The following is an 18516-nucleotide window of genomic DNA, read 5'->3' as shown; positions in this document are numbered from 1 at the left end:
ATATCAGATTTTGCCCACTATTTATCACGAGAAAGACAAGTAGGAATCATCAATAAGTTTGTGCATCATATTTTATTTGCACATTTATTGAATGGAAATGTTTCTGATTCACGCATGCAAATTCATCTTTAGATAGTGTCTTTATAGCAATGTGCGTGCGGTAGATCGCTCAGATTACATTGGGAAAACAGGCGACCGCTGCAAATTGTACTTTAATGTTTAGCTGGTCAAATGTATGGTATGGGAACCTTATACCTGCTAGATGAACCCGTCTCATACAGCTGCCATTGCAAGGCTCAGACACTTTGTAGAGAGGAATTTAACACAACTGCCTCTAGGAGTCGCCAATGGAAATAAAACAGACACGAACAAAAAATGTGCGTACGCCAGCCAGAAAGCTGCCGTGAAGCTGCGCACATTCCCACGTTCAGTTCATTGTTAGTAAATCCAAACGTGAGCGATTCTGAGCGTGAAACCTGGCGTACGCAAAGTTTTTGTGCGTACGCAGCGTTGATACATGAGGCCCCAGATGTTTTTATTATAATGTATACAAAAGTGTCATGTTGGGGGCGTGTACACAGCACGCTGTTTTAGGGGCGTGTTGCTTCACATGAAAATTAGTTTCAGCTTCCCGCCCAACGTAACGGGGGCAGAGCCAAGAGCTCCCGCACTCTGTGTTTACAACAGACAGGCAGACAGAGAGTGAGAAGCTAAGCTAGGATAAGCATTCAGCCATACATGTACGACTCTGACACAGACCAAGCAGAGAGTACAAAACCATTTGTGTCTCTGTATAGATTTACAGCCAACTGTGTGCTAGTTTTAAGTGCCAAGCTTGTACACAGCGACTAATCACCATGCAGACTAAATAAACTTTGACTGAGGCACCGGATGTCCCGCTCTAAGCCGCGACTGGGCTGAGCAACCAGCACAGCAACCACCACATTCCACCGAAGAGCAGAGTGTGAGTGTTTAATTAGCAGAGTAATAGCACAATTTTGCTTAAAATACTGCAATGCACACATTATGGGTGAAATAATATTGAGTGAAATAATATTGGAAAACTTGAACCTCTTTTGGTTCAAGCCCATCACTGAATAAAAAAAGCATAATAATGGGCGTGGTCCGTGGAGTGCTGCGACCAGAGAGAGGAATGGGCATGACCAGCAGAGCAGGGGAGAAAGAAGAAAGCAAACAACTGTTGTCAGTTGGCTCACAAAATGAGACACAAACTGTGAGACACATGATTTTATAGTTTACAGAGTTAAAAAGCAAAGAAATAAACTTAAAAAAATTAATTTAATGCCCTGCTACATTTGCCATTCTTAGTTTCATAAACAAATAACCACAATTTATATCATTATAAAGATAATCATGGTTATATAAACACTGTAATTGTGTTTTAAATTTAAAATTTAAATAGTAGATTTAACTACCTTACATTTAAAATTAACACTCCCTCAGAGTTTGTATGGGAACCACTATAAAAGTGCTAAAATAACAATTTTGAAAGTGTTTACATTATCAACACTAAGAGAGTGTTAATTAGCAAACTCTCATAGTGTAAAATATCTGTTAAATTTACGAAAAAATACCAGCAGCTGTGGTTGCAGAATTTTCTGTGAAAATTATGAAAGTTTTGTAGAACTGTATAAATTTACAAAAAATTACCATATTTCATGAACTGATGCAATGTTTAATTTACAAAATCATAGCTTAGTTCACAAAAAGTCATTAGATGCAATAATGTGTTCATGTGTGATTGCAATAAGCAAACAGATTTTCACTGCATTAGTAACTACATAGTTCACTTTAAACAAAAGAAGATGCAGCTTAACTTATAAATACTTTTAGTTCATCTTGGACTTGAACACAGAAGCTACTTTCCCCCACAATGGTGACAAAAAACATTTGGCTGTTTTTCTTTTTTCTTTTTTTTTGGACTTTAGGGAAAAATACTGGCAGCTGTGGTTGCCAGTAATCTACTGTTTCCACAGTCTGTATTTTATCGAACACACACTGCAAATTTTAGATAGTAGATTTAACTACTAGAGTTAAAATTAACACTCCCTCAGTGTTTATATGGGAACCACTATAAAAGTGTTAAAAAAATCCTTTTTAAAGTGTTAACATTATCAACACTCGGAGAGTGTAAATTAGCAAACTCTTATAGTGTAAAATATCTGAAAAATTTACGGTAAAATACCGGCAGCTGTGGTTGCCAGTAGTCTGCTGTTTTCAACATTTTTCATTCGGAAATTCAGTTTACAGAATATTTCTGTTAAAATACATTCCACAGTCTGTATTTTTCATCCAACACATTTAACCCCTTAAATCCCAAAGCAAAATCCTCACTAGTGTCCTCTCTACAGTGGGTTGAACACTCAGGCAGTGATGAAGTTAATGAGATAAAGTGTCTAATTAAAGGAGGATTGAGAATTATTGATGAACAACTGTTAACAGCAGAATCACTGAAGGAAAGAAAAACACAAACTACAGCCAAAACCAAAGATGAAATCAACTGAGAATAAAACTCTAAATAAAATAATAATGAATGAAAATTAAAAAAATTGGACAATATTTTTTTTTATTTTTCAACATCTTTAAAACAACTCATCACATTAAACAACTCATCATGCAGCTTCACTTATTACTGACCTTTGACTTTATTTCTGTGAACAAAAGCTGTTAATGAATTTTCTGTTGTTCTTTTGAAGTTGATGGAGGACAGAGTCTGCTTTAGTTGGGCTCTTCAACTTGCTATAAATCTATCTTTTATTTTGGTTGCTATAATAAATTGTAGTAGTCAACCTAACTATACATATAGCATGAAAGATGAAAATTATGTGTGAGAAATGAATTATATACATAAATGAAACCACTGAAGCTACAATTAATGACAGATTAAAAACACAATTTACCATAAGAATATTTGCTCTGTGGCAGTGCTGCAAAACACACAGACATCAAAAATTAGTCTTTAAATCTCAATAATGGTGACAAACAAAAAAAAATTAAAAAACAACCCAGAACAATACAAAGCAATCTACTGAAATATTAACTCCTAAAAACAACACAAAATAAAGGAAAAGAAAGAGATTGTAAGAATATAAAGTATAATTTATTCATGCTGCAATGCATGCTGGGAGCTCTGTACTATGCTGGCACCCAGCATGCATTGCGGCATGAACTATGCATCTTTTATCTTTTTAGCAACCATAGTTGAGGTTCATATCCTGATTCTTGATGTCTGTGTGTCTTAATGAATTGTGGGAACTCTAAAATTTAGTGCATGATAAATTATTAATTTTTATTATTTGCATCATAATTGTATGTTGAACTTCTTTGAAGTGCAGCAGACTGTTAGCAGAATTGTTGCAAACAGTTATAAAACATATATATATATATATATATATATATATATATATATGTATATATATTTATATATATATATATATATTTGTGTTTAGTGCTGCAAAGAGTATAAAGCCTGATTTATTCAATTCACTTGATGAAAGGAATTAAATTAAAACTAACTGGTGCAATGGATTAGTTTGACAATAATGGTGAATACGGTTTAATATAGGGTACTCTGAAACTTTGAATATTTCATTTCAATTGTGTTTATATTATTTTGTTTGACAAAGCATTTGGTGTTTTGGCACTGAATCCAGGCCTATAGGCTATAGCGGACCTTGTTTTAAAGTACTTCACCTCAAATGTTATTCTTGTTTTAAAGTTAATTCACCAAATTAAAAAATAGGATATCTTAAATATACAAATTATACAAAATGTTAATATATGGATAATCTTTTCAACAAGAAAAGCCTGTATGAAGTGTTTATTTTTGTTTGTGCCGGTCTTCTATATACAACTGTGCTAGTGGATGAATTTTGCTCCATGGAAAATAAGGATTTAACTATAGGCCTATATGATCACAAACATCTGTCATATTTTTACATTTTAAAGTTGTTATGTCTTGAGCTTCTGCCTTTTTCTCGGTTCGGATGTGCTTTTATTTCATACTTGTGGCAAATTCAGCTGTTTAATAGTCCTAGTAAAACATTTTTATTGATTTTAATTATAATACAAAATCCAACAAACAGTACAGAATGTTAATTTATGATATTTCAGAATCTACTTTCCCACCCCAACATTTGTTGAACAAATATAACATTTAAAATAAATTATTAAATTAACATAGAATAAAATACAATACTGTAAAAAATACAAATAATAATAATTAAAAAAATCATTACATTGAATTTTAAATTACAGTAATCTTTCTAGAGAGATAATTTTTCTATCCATTTATAAAGCAACTGAAAAGGGACCACACTTTTTTAAAAGTCTCTGCTGTACCTTACTGTACGATTACGTACACAGCAAAATCCTCAGAGTAAAATTTACTCAATTCAGAGAACATTTGGTCCCTCTCTAAATTTAGCTAAATATACTTAGCAGCAGAGTTAAAGTTAATAAGCAGAAACAGAAGAGAAGCAGCAGCAGTTTCGCTCATTGCTTACCTGATTGACTTCATTTCAGTCAGATGTTCACAAAAGTCTACTGTTTTAGTTCTTTACATTTTACATCACATGTAAACATGTAATGTAAAAAACATGTATTTTTTTCCCCTGATGTCACCATCATGGAGAAAAGTGGTTGATTTACCTGTACTTGATTTCTAATTTTAATATTTCTTTGCTTACTATGACAAATATAAAGAAACACCATAGTTGAGAAACATACTCTGATTCTTTATGTCTGTGGGTTTTTAAGTGTTTCAGATGTTCTATCCGTTTTGTGATCTGATAAAAGTATTGATGAGCTCCATTTTCTTAATACAGTGCTCCTATTTTGATATATCATTATTTAAACTTAATAGGTCAAAAACAATTCTACTGAATTGAACAGTGACTATACCGCCACATCAATTATCCAGAGCACAATTGCTCTCTTTATTCAATATTTGCTATATTACACTATTTGGCAAACAAAGAGTAACAATCATTAGAAACTGAGTCCAAGTAAAGCAACTACTGTTTTCCTCAATGGTGACAGCTTAAACACAAAAAGTGTTTTTTATTTTATTTATTTTTTATTGTTGTTGTAAAAAATGACTTCGTTAATTCTTAATAATATCACTATATGGAATTTTGTAAAGTGTGGCAGAAATAAGGCCAAACAGGTTGTTAATAAGTAAAGCTGCTGTTTGTGGAGTTGCTTGATGCTCTGCTGAGATTTTTAAAGATTTGATGTGTTTTATTAGTTTATTTTATGTACGATTGTGATTTATGTGTGATTGAAGTTAGATGTAGTTTTGTGTTTTTCTTCTGTTTCTGCTTATTAACAGCAGGTGTTCATCATCAGTCCTCAATCATCACTTAATTAACCCCATCAATGTCTCATTAACTTTAACTCTGCTGCTGAGTAAATTTTGCTCAATTTAGAGAGGGACCAAATGTTCTCTGAAATTTTTTTTATTACTTGCGTGTTCGCGATTAGTCCATTAAGAATATTAATCTACCCCATGGATCAATATATTGCTTATGCATCTGAAAAGGAAACGATTTATGGATAAAAATCATAACCCCTCGGGCATGAGAGGTAAATGGGGCAGAAAAAAACCTGACCAGGCCATCTTTTTGAAACTCGACTTGCGTCTCCTTTTAACAGATGCGTTTCTTGTAGGAATAGTATGTTAAGCTTCAATTGTTTAATCTCATCTAATACCTGTTTTAGTGTTACAATTGTATTTAATTCCCTTACATTCCAACTATTAAATTTTAGATCTGACAAATAAGTGTAAGCTCGTATTAAATGGAGTTAATAATATTTGAGTCCAATGATTTGACTGTTTGATTATTTTTCGGAGGACCCCGTTTCAAATTACATTCATGGAAAACAATAGAGCCACAGTCCGTTGAGCTAAACTATTTGAATTTATAACCAATGTAAGCTGATGAGAAAATTTATGGTAATTCGAATTAAGCAAACACTTTGCCCTTGTAAAAATGAAAAGGAAAATAAAGATACCTTATGTTTTCAAGACTATATAGTAGGCTATCAGATTTTTGATATACAATATTCATATTAATGTCTTTATCATGGGGGCAAAACAAGTAATGTGCAGAAAATGTCCATGTACAAACAAAGCAAAAATGTATGCTAGCCTTTCATTTTAAACCTTTACCAATATAGCCTCGTTTATGTAGATGTTTTCAGTCCGTTGATAAACTCCTCCACTTCTGAGACTTAAAAATATGTCGCTTGTCTGCGTGGGTCACTATCAAGTGAGCAGGATAGAGCATTCCATATCTGATGTCCATGGATTTCGATTCGCATTTATTTGTCCGACTTATCTTTGCTCGCTCGATTGTAGGAGCTGTAGTAAAGCAATCTGTCAGTATTTTGGGGCAGGGCTGGACTGGGATAAAAAAAACTACATCTATCAAAATGCTCCCCATACGTGCACGCCCTTGAATATGTTTACCAACTTCCATTCTACAAAAGCCATATATAGGAAATAACGAGAGTTGACAAATTTAAAACTTAATTTTTTTTATTTATTATTATAATAAAATTATAATCCACACTGGAAGTCCATCTTGAGTGTGCCTGTGTGTATGGGGGAGCCTTGTAAATAATAAACATAAAAACTGCCTGCTGACGCACACAGTTAATGTTGATTAATAAAATAAAGATAAATAATAAAAGCAATGTATCAGAGACCCTTAAAAAATGTTTTACTCAACAATGAAACATCAAACGTAGTTAAAAGATTTTACATTGTCAATCAAATGAACTTAAACAACTGAAAAATGCAACAAATACTTGTTTGTGCCCGAACTACAAAACTAAATGTAAAAAAAGTTGCTTAAGTTGCACACTAGTTTGGTCATGTATGCATATCATTACAACCATATTGTATAAATATTATTGTTACTATAAGCCTACATCATGCTGACGATCAAAAACACAATGTCATGAAATCTTATCCGATTGTCTCCTGACGGAGTGAATCTTAAAATACATGAATGACACTAATCATAGAGCTTGAGAAGCAGACATTCTTTATCAATAGTAAAACAAAGACTTGCAGGTTAAGGAAACATAATAGGAGGAAGTTGCCGCGGGCTGTGGTGTAGATTAAAAGTAAAACAAAACAAAAAAAAAAGGATATTTAAATTGGCAGATAGGTACCTAGATAGAATAGACAGGAATGTATTGATCTGTGCTCCGCTGTACGCTGCAGATGCAAAATTCAAATGCCTTCTTGCCGCTTCTGCTCTCCCGCGCATGAGAAACAGGCATGACTCTCGACTATTTTGACAAATACACACTTACGTTGCACGCTACACAAAGCCCAACATGGAAGTTTGTGATTGGGTCAGCCCAATGCCAATAAAGAAAAGAACCAATGGGCTGCAGATTATGTCACATGGGCTGCTCTTTCTGGAAAAGAAACATCTTACTCTCAGAGTGTCACAGGATCGCCAATCACATAGGAAGAAAAACATGACAGTCTGCTAAGTGTTTTTGGGCCGATCAGGTCATAAGAAGATGATCAGCCTGGCCCAAAAAGTACGTCAGCCCAGCGGGAAACTACCCGGTCTGCCAGATGGCTAGTCCACCCCTGTTTTGGGAAGCCAATCCTCCGGGAAAGCACATGTGTCTGTCCCTTCTGCCTTTTCGGGTAGTCTGATCATCCTTAAATTTGAACGACGTCCACAATCCTCAGGTCTTGGATTTTGTTGGTTAACACCTCAACCGTTTGTTCCAGTTATTTAGTCTTTTGGTGAAGGGTCGCAACATCTTTCTCCGTTTGTGATATCCTGTCCTCTGCTTCGTCAATTCTTTTGGAATCTGACACCAATTCTGTTATCAACCCATTGATAGCCTCAAGCATGTCAGTTGAATATTTAGTCATATCATCCCTTAATGCCTGTATGGCTAAAATAATTGGGTTTGTGGAGTCTTTCGTGTCAGCGTCACTTTGTTCATTAGCCGCTAGCTTGCTTGCTTGTTCTATGTTGTCAGAGCCAGTTTGCGGCTGAAATTTCGCCTGTTGTCCCGACTTTATATTTTTTGGCGACATGGTTACTTACAGGAGTGTTTCCTTTACTGCATATCACATTCGGGTTCGATTTGGTCTCCTTTTAAGGATTGAATTAAAGAGAAAGTGGCATCTGCTCAAATTAGCGTGACTAACCAGTGCGCGCCATAACCCGCAGTCCGGCCTCACCTATAATTGATTGTTAATTTAAATGACAGTCGATTAAGGGATTTTGTGGAAATTTACTTAATTCAGACCTACTAAGTTTTATTAAACTAAGAAATTAAACATCATTGTTCTTTTGCGCTGTTTGATCTGACACCAGTCATTTCGCATCATTCTCGTCACTCCTGCAGCTGTTGCTTAAAAGAGACGCACGCGCCTCTGTACTCAAACGTTAATTTAGTGTTTTAAAGTCTCCAAAGGAAGGATTGTTGTGTGTGAGGGAATGCATGAGAAATAGGCATTGTGGCCTATTGCCTTATTGTAGAGGCCTATTGCACTTAAACTTCTTTTGGTTCAGCTCTCAAATGAGCCACCAATCCTATTAATTATATATTCTAATAAAAAATGAAATAATAAATCGATTATGTAGCCTAGCTGTAATAATGCTTATTAATAATAAAATCAACAACAAAATAATTACAAAAAATATATATATATAAGATAGACCTACTTTGGTGTGGCTATAAAATATATATATAAAAAAATAATAATATCAATAGGCTAATGGAAAAATATATATATTATAGGTGGGCATAGATCATTTTTAAATCTAGATTAATCTCACTGTTATCTTGAAATTAACTAGATTTAAATGGCTCATTTAAATTCTGCTGAAAGCATTCGGAATATGTGTGCTACCCAAAGGAGGGGCTCATCTCCTGTTTCCAAAATGCATTGAGAAACTGTTTTACTGTAATAATTGGTGATAAAATTAATTATGTTCAATTAGATGTATTTGTGTTTACTTACTGTTTGTTCAGTTAACCATGGATTTTAAACTGTAGGCCTACATTAGCTTGAACTTGAAACGTGATTTTTAATTACCTTAATTCGACTAAAGTCATAACTGAACTAAACAGAAATAGAATTACATTTACATTTAGTCATTTAGCAGACGCTTTTATCCAGAGCGACTTACAAATGAGAACAAGGAAGCAATTTACACAACTATAAGAGCAACAATGAATAAGTGCTATAGGCAAGTTTCAGGTATGTAAAGTCTAAGTTACAGACTTTAAGTTACAGTCACAGTTAGTGGTATGGCCAGAGAGGCAATTGCAGATTAGGAAGTGAAGTGGAGACTAAATAGTTGAGTTTTTAGTCGTTTCTTGAAAACAGCGAGTGACTCTGCCGTTCTGATGCAGTTAGGGAGTTCATTCCACCAACTGGGCAGATTGAATGCGAGAGTTCGGGAAAGTGATTTCTTCCCTCTTTGGGATGGAACCACGAGGCGACGTTCATTCACTGAACGCAAGTTTCTGGAGGGCAAATAAATCTGCAGAAGTGAGAGCAGATATGAAGAAGCAAAGCCAGAGGTCACTTTGTAGGCAAACATCAGAGCTTTGAATTTGATGTGAGCAGCAACTGGCAGCCAGTGCAAACGGATGAGCAGCGGAGTGACATGTGCTCTTTTAGGTTCATTAAAGACCACTCGTGCTGCTGCATTCTGGAGCAGCTAAAGAGGCTTTAAAGAGTTAGCTGGCAGCCCCGCTAGTAGAAAGTTGCAGTAATCCAGTCTGGAGAGAACAAGAGCTTGAACAAGGAGTTGAGCTGCATGTTTAATTAAGAAGGGTCAGACTTTTCTGATGTTATAGAGTGTGAATCTGCACGATCGAGCAGTTCTAGAAATGTGGTCAGAGAAGTTTAGTTGGTCATCAATCGTTACTCCAAGGCTTTTCACCATTTTGGATGCAGTAATGGTTGCCCCATCCATCTGGATTGAAAAGTTATGGTGTAGAGTCAGGTTGGCAGAAACTACAAGCATTTCCATTTTTGCGAGGTTAAGCTGAAGATGATGATCTTTCATCCAGTGTGAAATGTCTGACAGGCAGGCTGAGATGCGAGCTGGAACCGAGGGATCATCAGGTTGAAAAGACAGGTATAGCTGGGTATCATCAGCATAGCAGTGGTAGGAAAATCCATGTTTCTGGATGACTGGTCCTAGAGATGTCGTGTAGATGGAGAAGAGAAGTGGCCCAAGAACAGAGCCTTGAGGTACCCCAGAGTTTAGATGCTGTAGGTTAGACACCTCTCCCCTCCAAGACACCCTGAAGGACCTGTCAGAGAGGTAAGATCTGAACTATTGTATAACAGTGCCCGCAATGCCCAGTGACTCAAGCATAGATACCAGGATCTGGTGTTTACAGTGTCAAAAGCAGCTGACAAATCCAGCAAGATGAGGACTAATGATTTAGAGTCTGCTTTAGCCAGTCTAAGATCCGTCACGACCGAGAGCAGGGCAGTCTCAGGTGAATGGTCTTTCTTATAGCCAGATTGCTTGTTGTCCATAAGGTTGTTTTGAGTAAGAAAGTCCAGGACTTGATTGAACACTAGTTTCTCCAGAATCTTGGCCATGAATGGAAGCAGGGATACCGGTCTGTAGTTTTCAAGTAGCATTTGGTCCAGGTTGGGTTTCTTTAGCAGTGGGGTTACCCTAGCCTGCTTAAATGAAGTGGGGAATAAACCAGAGTCAAGAGATGTATTGATGAGTCAGTGTTGGTATGACTGCATGAGAGATGGCTTGCAAGAGATGAGAGGGAATGGGATCAAGTGGACAGGTGGTTGCATGGCTAGATAGCACGAGTTTGAACACCTCAGACTCAGAGAGCTGAGGAAAAGAGGTGAGTGTGTGTGGTGTTGGTGGTGTATCTTGCGTGTTTGTTGTAGGTGCAGCAAATTGAGCACTGATTTTTGCAGTTTTGGTGCAAAAGAATGTAGCAAAGTCATCAGTAGTAAGTGTGGAGGATGCGGGTGGAGGAGGAGGATAGAGGAGGGAGGAAAATGTTTTTAAAAAGTAGGCGAGGATTAGTGGCATTGTTGATTTTCTGACGGAAGTATGTCTGCTTTGCAGAAGTAACCTCAGCCGAGAAAGAAGACAGAAGAGTTTGGTATGTTAAGAGCTGTGCAGGATTTTTAGTTTTCCGCCAAAATTCTCTCTGCAGCCCGAAGTTTTGAGCGATTCTTACGGAGAACATCCGAGAGCCAGGGTGCAGGAGAATTGGCACGGGCTGGCCTGGATGCAAGAGGACATAGTCTGTCAAGACATGATGCTAGTGTGGAGCAGAGTGTATCATTGGCACTGTTCGTATCAAGTGCAGAGAGTTTGCAAGATGGAGGAAGAGAGTCTGAAACAATGGTGAATAGTCTATTGGGTGAGAGAGAGCGTAGGTTTCTGTGAAAGGCAACCAGTGTTGGAGTGTGTGGCGGCTCAGGAGTAATGTGGATCTTGAGGGACAGAAGGAAATGATCCGATATTTGTAGTGGAGTTACTAGTGTTTGATCAGCGAAGCAATGTCATGTGTAAATAAGGTCTAGCTGATTACCTGATTTGTGAGTAGCAGAAGTAGGTGCTCTTTTGAGGTCAAAAGAGGCAAGCAGAGTCTGGAAGTCAGCAGCTCGAGGTCTTTCAATGTGAATGTTGAAGTCACCTAGCACCAACAAGGGAGTGTCATAATTAGAAAAAGATGAGAGAAGAACATCCAGTACATCTAAGAAGTGACCTAGTGTACACGGTGGGCGGTAGATGACAACCACATTTATGTAGAAGGGGTGGATAATGGATACTGCATGAAATTCAAAGGAGCTGATTGTTGGCAGGGACGGTCTCTGAGTGAATTTCCATTCTTTGAAAATCAGTAGTCCAGTCCCGCCCCCTCTCCCTGTCTGACGAGGAGTGTTGGAAAAAGAGAAATTAGCAGAAAGAGCTGCATGTGCAATCAAACTGCAACTGAACTGCAATCAAACTATTACCGTCATTTAGGACTTTTCACTATATTTTTCCGACAAGATCCACACACAGGCTGTCAGTAAAGGACCGCACACACACACATACACATACACCCATGTGAGTACAAACGAGGAAGTTTTTTTTTCTTTCCATTTGGCGTGTGTTATTAAATTTTATAACACTCTCACCATTCCTTACTAGTGATAGGCCGGTCTTGAACGATTAATTTATTTTGAATGAATCTTCAATATGACTCGGGAACTACTTTGAGTTGTTCATCGTGAAAAGGCAGAAGCCAATCATATGCGTTTGGAGCCGGAAAAAGAATTGATCCGTTCATCTCTCAAGTCCTCTATCGGGTTTGAGTCATTCGTCTTTCTTACTTGACTTGACACTACAGCAGAATTGGATTAGTAAATGGTTCTAAATCCTCTTTAAACACGGGTGCATCATTATCATTAATTATTATAATATTATTATTACTAATAATATTATATTATTATTATGTGCATTAATGATTTTAAACTGTAGCTCTACTGTACACTGCAACGAGAACCTCAGTCAGTAATATTTATGTAAAACTGAATTTTTGTTGCATCATGGATCATATTTTAGACTTTTTATAAAATCATCAAACAATGTATACTTAAAATCCTTTTTATAAAGGAAAATAAATAAATAAATTTATAAATAAAAAAGGTCTGTCCTATTGTCACAAAGTTGTTTGTTACTTTTTTCTGCTGGATATGTGGTTTTATTTTCTGTTATTTTACAAACAAATGAAACCATGCTTTTGAAAAAATAAAATAAATAAATTTATTATAAATATAAATATTGTTTTGTCTATTTGCTGCGTTGCGATCAGAAAACAAACACTAAGCTAGGCTATATGAGAAATTAATCAAATTCTACAATTACAAGTGATTTGTAATTTGTTCATTTTTACCCCATTTTTTGTTTAAAAATGTTTTTTTCTATGCAGACTTTATGTATTGGTCTAATATTTCTTTAAAGAAAGATTGCATTTGCATTTACTCATTTAGCAGAAGCTTTTATCCTGCGACCAATAAGTAATGACAAAAGAAACAGACTCAGCCTATCAAAGGTTCAGAGCTTTTGTTTTTGATTGCTTACAAACATTAAGCCAAGTCCAACAAGTAAAGCCAATGTTGTTTTAAAGTTTATTGAATTATTTAAAAAAGCCAAGCTTGCGGTGCACTGTTGTTTTAATATTCCAAAGTCAATTTGTTAAGCTCATTAGGCTCTGTGGCTTTTTAATTTTTTTTATTTGTATTATCTTTTACTTAAATTGCTGATTCATAAAAACATCTATTGGGAAGAGTTACCCTATTTGATATAACGCTTTTATGGCACAAACGTGTTATTTAATTTAAAGCATAATTGTTTTTATTTACTAAAAAAGCCTAGCTTGATGTGCACTATTTTGTTTTTTCTTTTGATTGTTTTTATTATTGTGATTTTAAAGTAATCTGTTTAGTTATAACACTTTTGTGGTAAAAAAAAATAAATAATAATAAAACAATAAAAAAAACAACTAAACATTGTTTTTTTTTTTCTAATGCCTGAAGCATTGTATGTTACAAAACAAAAGACAATTTGATTTATTAAATAACTCATCTCTTATACTTTCTTTCACGTTATGTGACAAAAAAATGAATGACTCGAATGAACTGATTCATTCATTTGCTCATGCGCATGTTGTGTAGTGCGGGAGAAGATCAGTTGATATTTCGAGTCCTCTATCAGGCCTGAGTCGTTTCTTCATCACGTGAAAGACTAAAGCCTAGCTAATCATATGCATTTAGAGTCGAAAAGAGATTTGATCCGTTCAACTCTCGAGCACCTCGGGTTTGAGTCATTCTGTCACGTGATGAATGATCGACTCAAGAACCAGAAAACCCGAAAGGTAGACTAATTATTATGGCTCTTATCGGCTCACACTGTGAACATTGGTTAAAATTATATGTGACTGTCAGTGTGATGTGAATGAACCACTGACATTTGAAGACATGAAAAGGTGAGCTGAGCAAAGAGAAAAAAATACCTTCATAGACAAAAGAGCAGGTAAACATTAAATTATTATTTTCTCCTTCTTATAGTATTATATTTATGACTTATTTGTCGTATGATCAACCTTTTGGGTTAGTTGTAGATGTGTTTGGAAGCAATTCTTAACATTTTATTAATATTTTGGCAAATTGAACTAAATGAACGAAATGACTAGAAAAAAAGATTTGTACATCTAGATGAACGAGACTCAAAGATCTGAGTCAGTAAAATGATCCGAACTTCCCATCACTTCTTACTCCTTATTTGCATGTAATACCCCAGTTTGTCATGGGGGCATGAATGAAATGTTCGTGAGTGAATGTGGAACTGCCAAACTGCAGTTAAAGTCACCCAAAATTTCAGGAAACTCCTACATGAAAGCACTTCACATAAACACCTTAACAGTGGTGTAATACTAAAAAAAAAAGGTGGTGTACTAAACCGAGCTGCATTTCACACACAACACAAACATTAATAATGTGCTGCATTTCAATGAAGGATTTGAATAAAGGATGCAAGGAATTTGAATCCTTTTCTTTAGTGTCACTTCACTTCTTTTAATAAATACTGTACAAGACTTATTTAGCTTGCTTGTGTAGATTCTTAAATATAATTAAATAATTATACAGATAGCCATTTACATTGTGAGAGTTTCAACCTCCACAAATTACCACGTTTTTATTATTTTACTGGTTAATAATAATGAATTAATCCATTATTAACTGCTTTTTATTTGTGTTGAAAAGTATTACATCCACATGAAAGGAACTTAAACAAACTACAATCCAATAACTTTATACCTAATACATAGCTTATTGTGTATTTGATTTTTTCTAACTGTAGTGATTATTGGTGCAAATGTAAAGAAGATAAATTTACACATGCTTCACATATAGTCTCTGTGAAAAAGGAGTTTGTCACTGGCCTGCGGCTCATTTACACTGATAAAGTGATGCTATATTCCCGAAAACAACATGTACTTTACACACACACAAAGCACCCAATGCGTGGATTGCCATAAAAAGAACTGTCCTACTACTAAAGTGAGTGTTGTAATCTATGATCAGTCATATTTGATGTCAGTGGAGGTGGTGGATGCATTACCTGTGTGTATGGTTTTGGGAAGGGACCTACCTGTGTTGAAAGATCTGTTGAATCATGCTGGGGATTATAATAATATGACTGCAGAAATGTCGCGTCCTGTGTTTACACGTTCACCAACCAAAGCGAGTTTAGAACCCTTACCTAACATGGATGACAGTAGGAAAAAAGATCGACCTGTGTATCTTCACTCATACCTCTTCAAGAATACCCCTCTCTTATTGATTCTCACTTCCTTATCATGCAATTGAAAAGGATTGAGATATCCTACAAGTTGGCTGAGCTTAAATGGCTTCTGGGTCGGAGGATGGAGTAGCTAGGGAATAAGGAAGTATACTGAGAAGCACCCTAAGTAACATGTTCAAATCTGATCATGCCTCTCATTGTCTGCATTTTTGTTTGTAGCTTATCACACAGGCAAACCAGCAGGTGGGACAGATGAAACAGATGGAGGAGCTGATAAACACATCAAACAAATTGGAGTTTGACAAAGTTAAGGTCTGTAAATTTAATCTTGCATTAGTGAAATGACAAACACTCTTCAAAAAGATTCCAGCAAGAATTTTTAATTTTGTACAATAATCTTTTTATTCCGTACATTCTTAAGGCCCTTGCACACCGAGACGTTTTTTGCTAGCGTTTTCCATCGGCGTTTAACGTCTCGTGACTAAATAAAGGGGAACAATGTGATCGTGCACACCAACACGCTAAACGGCAGACGCAAAAGTGTCATTTAAAAAAAAAACGACTCATGCTCGTTTTTTTTTTTTTTTTTTTTTTTTTTGACGCAGTGCGTCAATACCTTCTCTACCAATCAAATCGGCAGATTAAAGTTGTATAGTGCCATCTAACATTAAGGAGTGATTTTGCATACTCTTCTGCTTGACACCAGTGAAAATCGGCAGGGTTTGAATACGAAAAAACATCTTATAAAATGCTGACGATAAACGCAAACTAAAAGCGTTCCGGTGTGTAGGAGCCTTTACAGTTTACGAGGGAGACATATTATTTCAATTTGCAAACAAATTATCTATTTTTGTCAAATTGCAGCACTTCCAAACATGTTATATATGCTTTTTATTTCTACAGGTCATTCCAATTGTCTCTAAAACGCGTTGCCTAGAAAAACACGGAGAACTACAAGAACTGAGTAAAAGAGGGTCTCTCTTCAGTATGCGAAACAGATGCTCCCCTGTGTACATGTTTCTTTTTAATGACCTTCTCATTCTCACAACTAGGAAAAGGTTAGAAGATGGTATAATCCTTAAAAATCTAAACAGGCAATATTAACTACATTTTCTAACTTAGTGTAAGTACAAGATTTTTATATCTCTGGCCTCATGTGGTGACTTTTTGTGCCTCCATCTTTTCTCAGTGGTTGTCCAGACCGCTTTACGGTGATCGATTATGCTCATAGGTCTTTGGTTCAGGTACAGGCCACAGTAAACAGTCTTGGTCCACACTTGGATCATTGTTTCAGTTTGACCCTCCTGGAAAACCATCGGGGTAGCACCTGTGAACACTTGCTCAAGGCTAATACAGAGTAAGATGCATGTAGTGCAGTGGTTTTATGCATACCAATAATTGAAATGTCAGCTATGTTTGTAATATGACATCATTATATATTATCTGAAATACAATCAATTTTAATTGACATCTTTTAATACCCTCTCCTCTTCCCAGGTCAGACATGCATAGGTGGATTGCTGCTTTCCCATCAATTAATGAAACCTTTGGGGAGGAGAAGATTTATGAAGATTGGGGTGAGCTTGTGATTGTAACACTAGGGGGATATTGATGTAGTATTGTCTTTTAGTAAAAATCTCTCTAAAAATTTAACCAGTAGCCATTTTCCCCTTCATGCGTCTGTAAACATTACCAAACATTTATCATTTTAAGACAAAAAGACTTCTTTAGCAAATGAGTGGATGTCAAGCTTGAAATTAAAAAAGACTGTAAAGTTGCTATATGACAAATTTTTATTTATTCTATTAGTTATAGTTGAGTAATGAGGGTGGTATGTAAATAAATGAATCAGAAAACATCTTTCAAAATAAAAACTGAGATATGACTTGGCTGTGCCTATAAAGTCCTACAATATGCATTCTGAATAAAAACTTGAATAAGAGCCTGTTTTTACCGACATCATGCTTTATAATTAACATCATGTGCATGTGTGCTTGCGTTGTATCAATCAGATTGTCCTCAAGTGCAGTGTGTCGATCGGTATGTAGCTCAACAGGCAGATGAGCTTAGCTTGGAGGTATCTGAGGTCATCAATGTGCTGCGCAAAACCAACGAAGGTACAAAAAGCAATCAATTAAATTTCGTAGGCTCAAGTCTTTAACACTAAATTGGATTCTAAATTTTTTATTACCCCCCCTCAAGGTTGGTACGAAGGCATACGTCTCTTTGATGGAAAGAAGGGCTGGTTTCCAGCAGAGAACACACTAGAAATAACCACTGATCATCAAAGACGACGGAACGTGAGAGAGAAGTACCAAATTGCACAGTCAACCAGTCAGAACAGTCAAAGCTGATCGCCACTGACTTACTTTAAAAGTGCCAGGGAGCATTTGCTGCCTATCCTATTTACTATCTCTTTTTAACAATATATATATATATATATATATATATATATATATATATATATATATATATATATATATATATATATATATATATATATATATATACACACACACAAATTGTCAGATTATTATATCATATCATATATATATATATATGATCTGATATAATAATCTGACAATTCGTTCCTGTGTGACTTTTCTTAAACAGAAAGTTGGAACTAGTTAGTAAAATTACTAATCTCTTGGTGTTATCTTGTGATATATTTGACATAATCCCAAAATGAATGCATCTGTGAGCAGGATCCTCTGCCATTACTAAGGCAATATAATACTCTACATAATGTAGAAAATACTGCTCTAAAAGTAACAATTTAGTAAAAGAAGCTTTTTCTTAAAAAGGATGTTATCTGGCAAACACAATTCTTAGACTTAATAAAAAAATTGAGAGAAATTAGTAATATTAATATCATCTTAAGAAAATGAAGAATATAAATAAAGTCATAAGTGAGAGAATATGTATGGTGGCCAAGCTAGCTTAACTTGCTGTTATTTAAGAAAACACATGCAATTACACAAAAACTCCAGCAAATTATGAAAAGATCCTTATCGGTTTGGCAGCATACAACCCTCACATAGCAAATACATAGCATACAACCCTCACATAGCAAATACAGAAAAAAATGTGCTGCCTTTTCTCATAACACAAACAAATTAAGAAACCACTTGCATCTTTTCTTATTTCTGAA

The 18516-nt window shown here is 35.5% G+C and overlaps 1 protein-coding gene across 1 annotated transcript in view; it reads left to right on the top strand.

Moving 5' to 3' along the window:
• arhgef15a (Rho guanine nucleotide exchange factor 15a) overlaps positions 1-17790 on the top strand; it is a 45948-nt gene extending 28158 nt beyond the window's left edge. Inside the window, exons 11-16 of the mRNA XM_087254197.1 lie at positions 15585-15677; positions 16269-16423; positions 16555-16722; positions 16863-16942; positions 17378-17482; positions 17568-17790. Coding sequence (XP_087110323.1) covers positions 15585-15677; positions 16269-16423; positions 16555-16722; positions 16863-16942; positions 17378-17482; positions 17568-17719 — 753 coding nt within the window. The 3' untranslated portion in view covers positions 17720-17790. The remainder of the gene's footprint in view (positions 1-15584; positions 15678-16268; positions 16424-16554; positions 16723-16862; positions 16943-17377; positions 17483-17567) is intronic.
• Positions 17791-18516: the final 726 nt, after the last annotated feature.

Source organism: Danio rerio, chromosome 5, assembly GCF_052040795.2.
Source record: "Danio rerio strain M-AB ecotype USA chromosome 5, GRCz13ab, whole genome shotgun sequence".
Classification (NCBI taxonomy): Eukaryota; Metazoa; Chordata; class Actinopteri; order Cypriniformes; family Danionidae; genus Danio; species Danio rerio.
The sequence above is the reverse complement of the archived record's forward strand: the minus strand, read 5'-3'. Positions and strand labels throughout refer to the sequence as shown.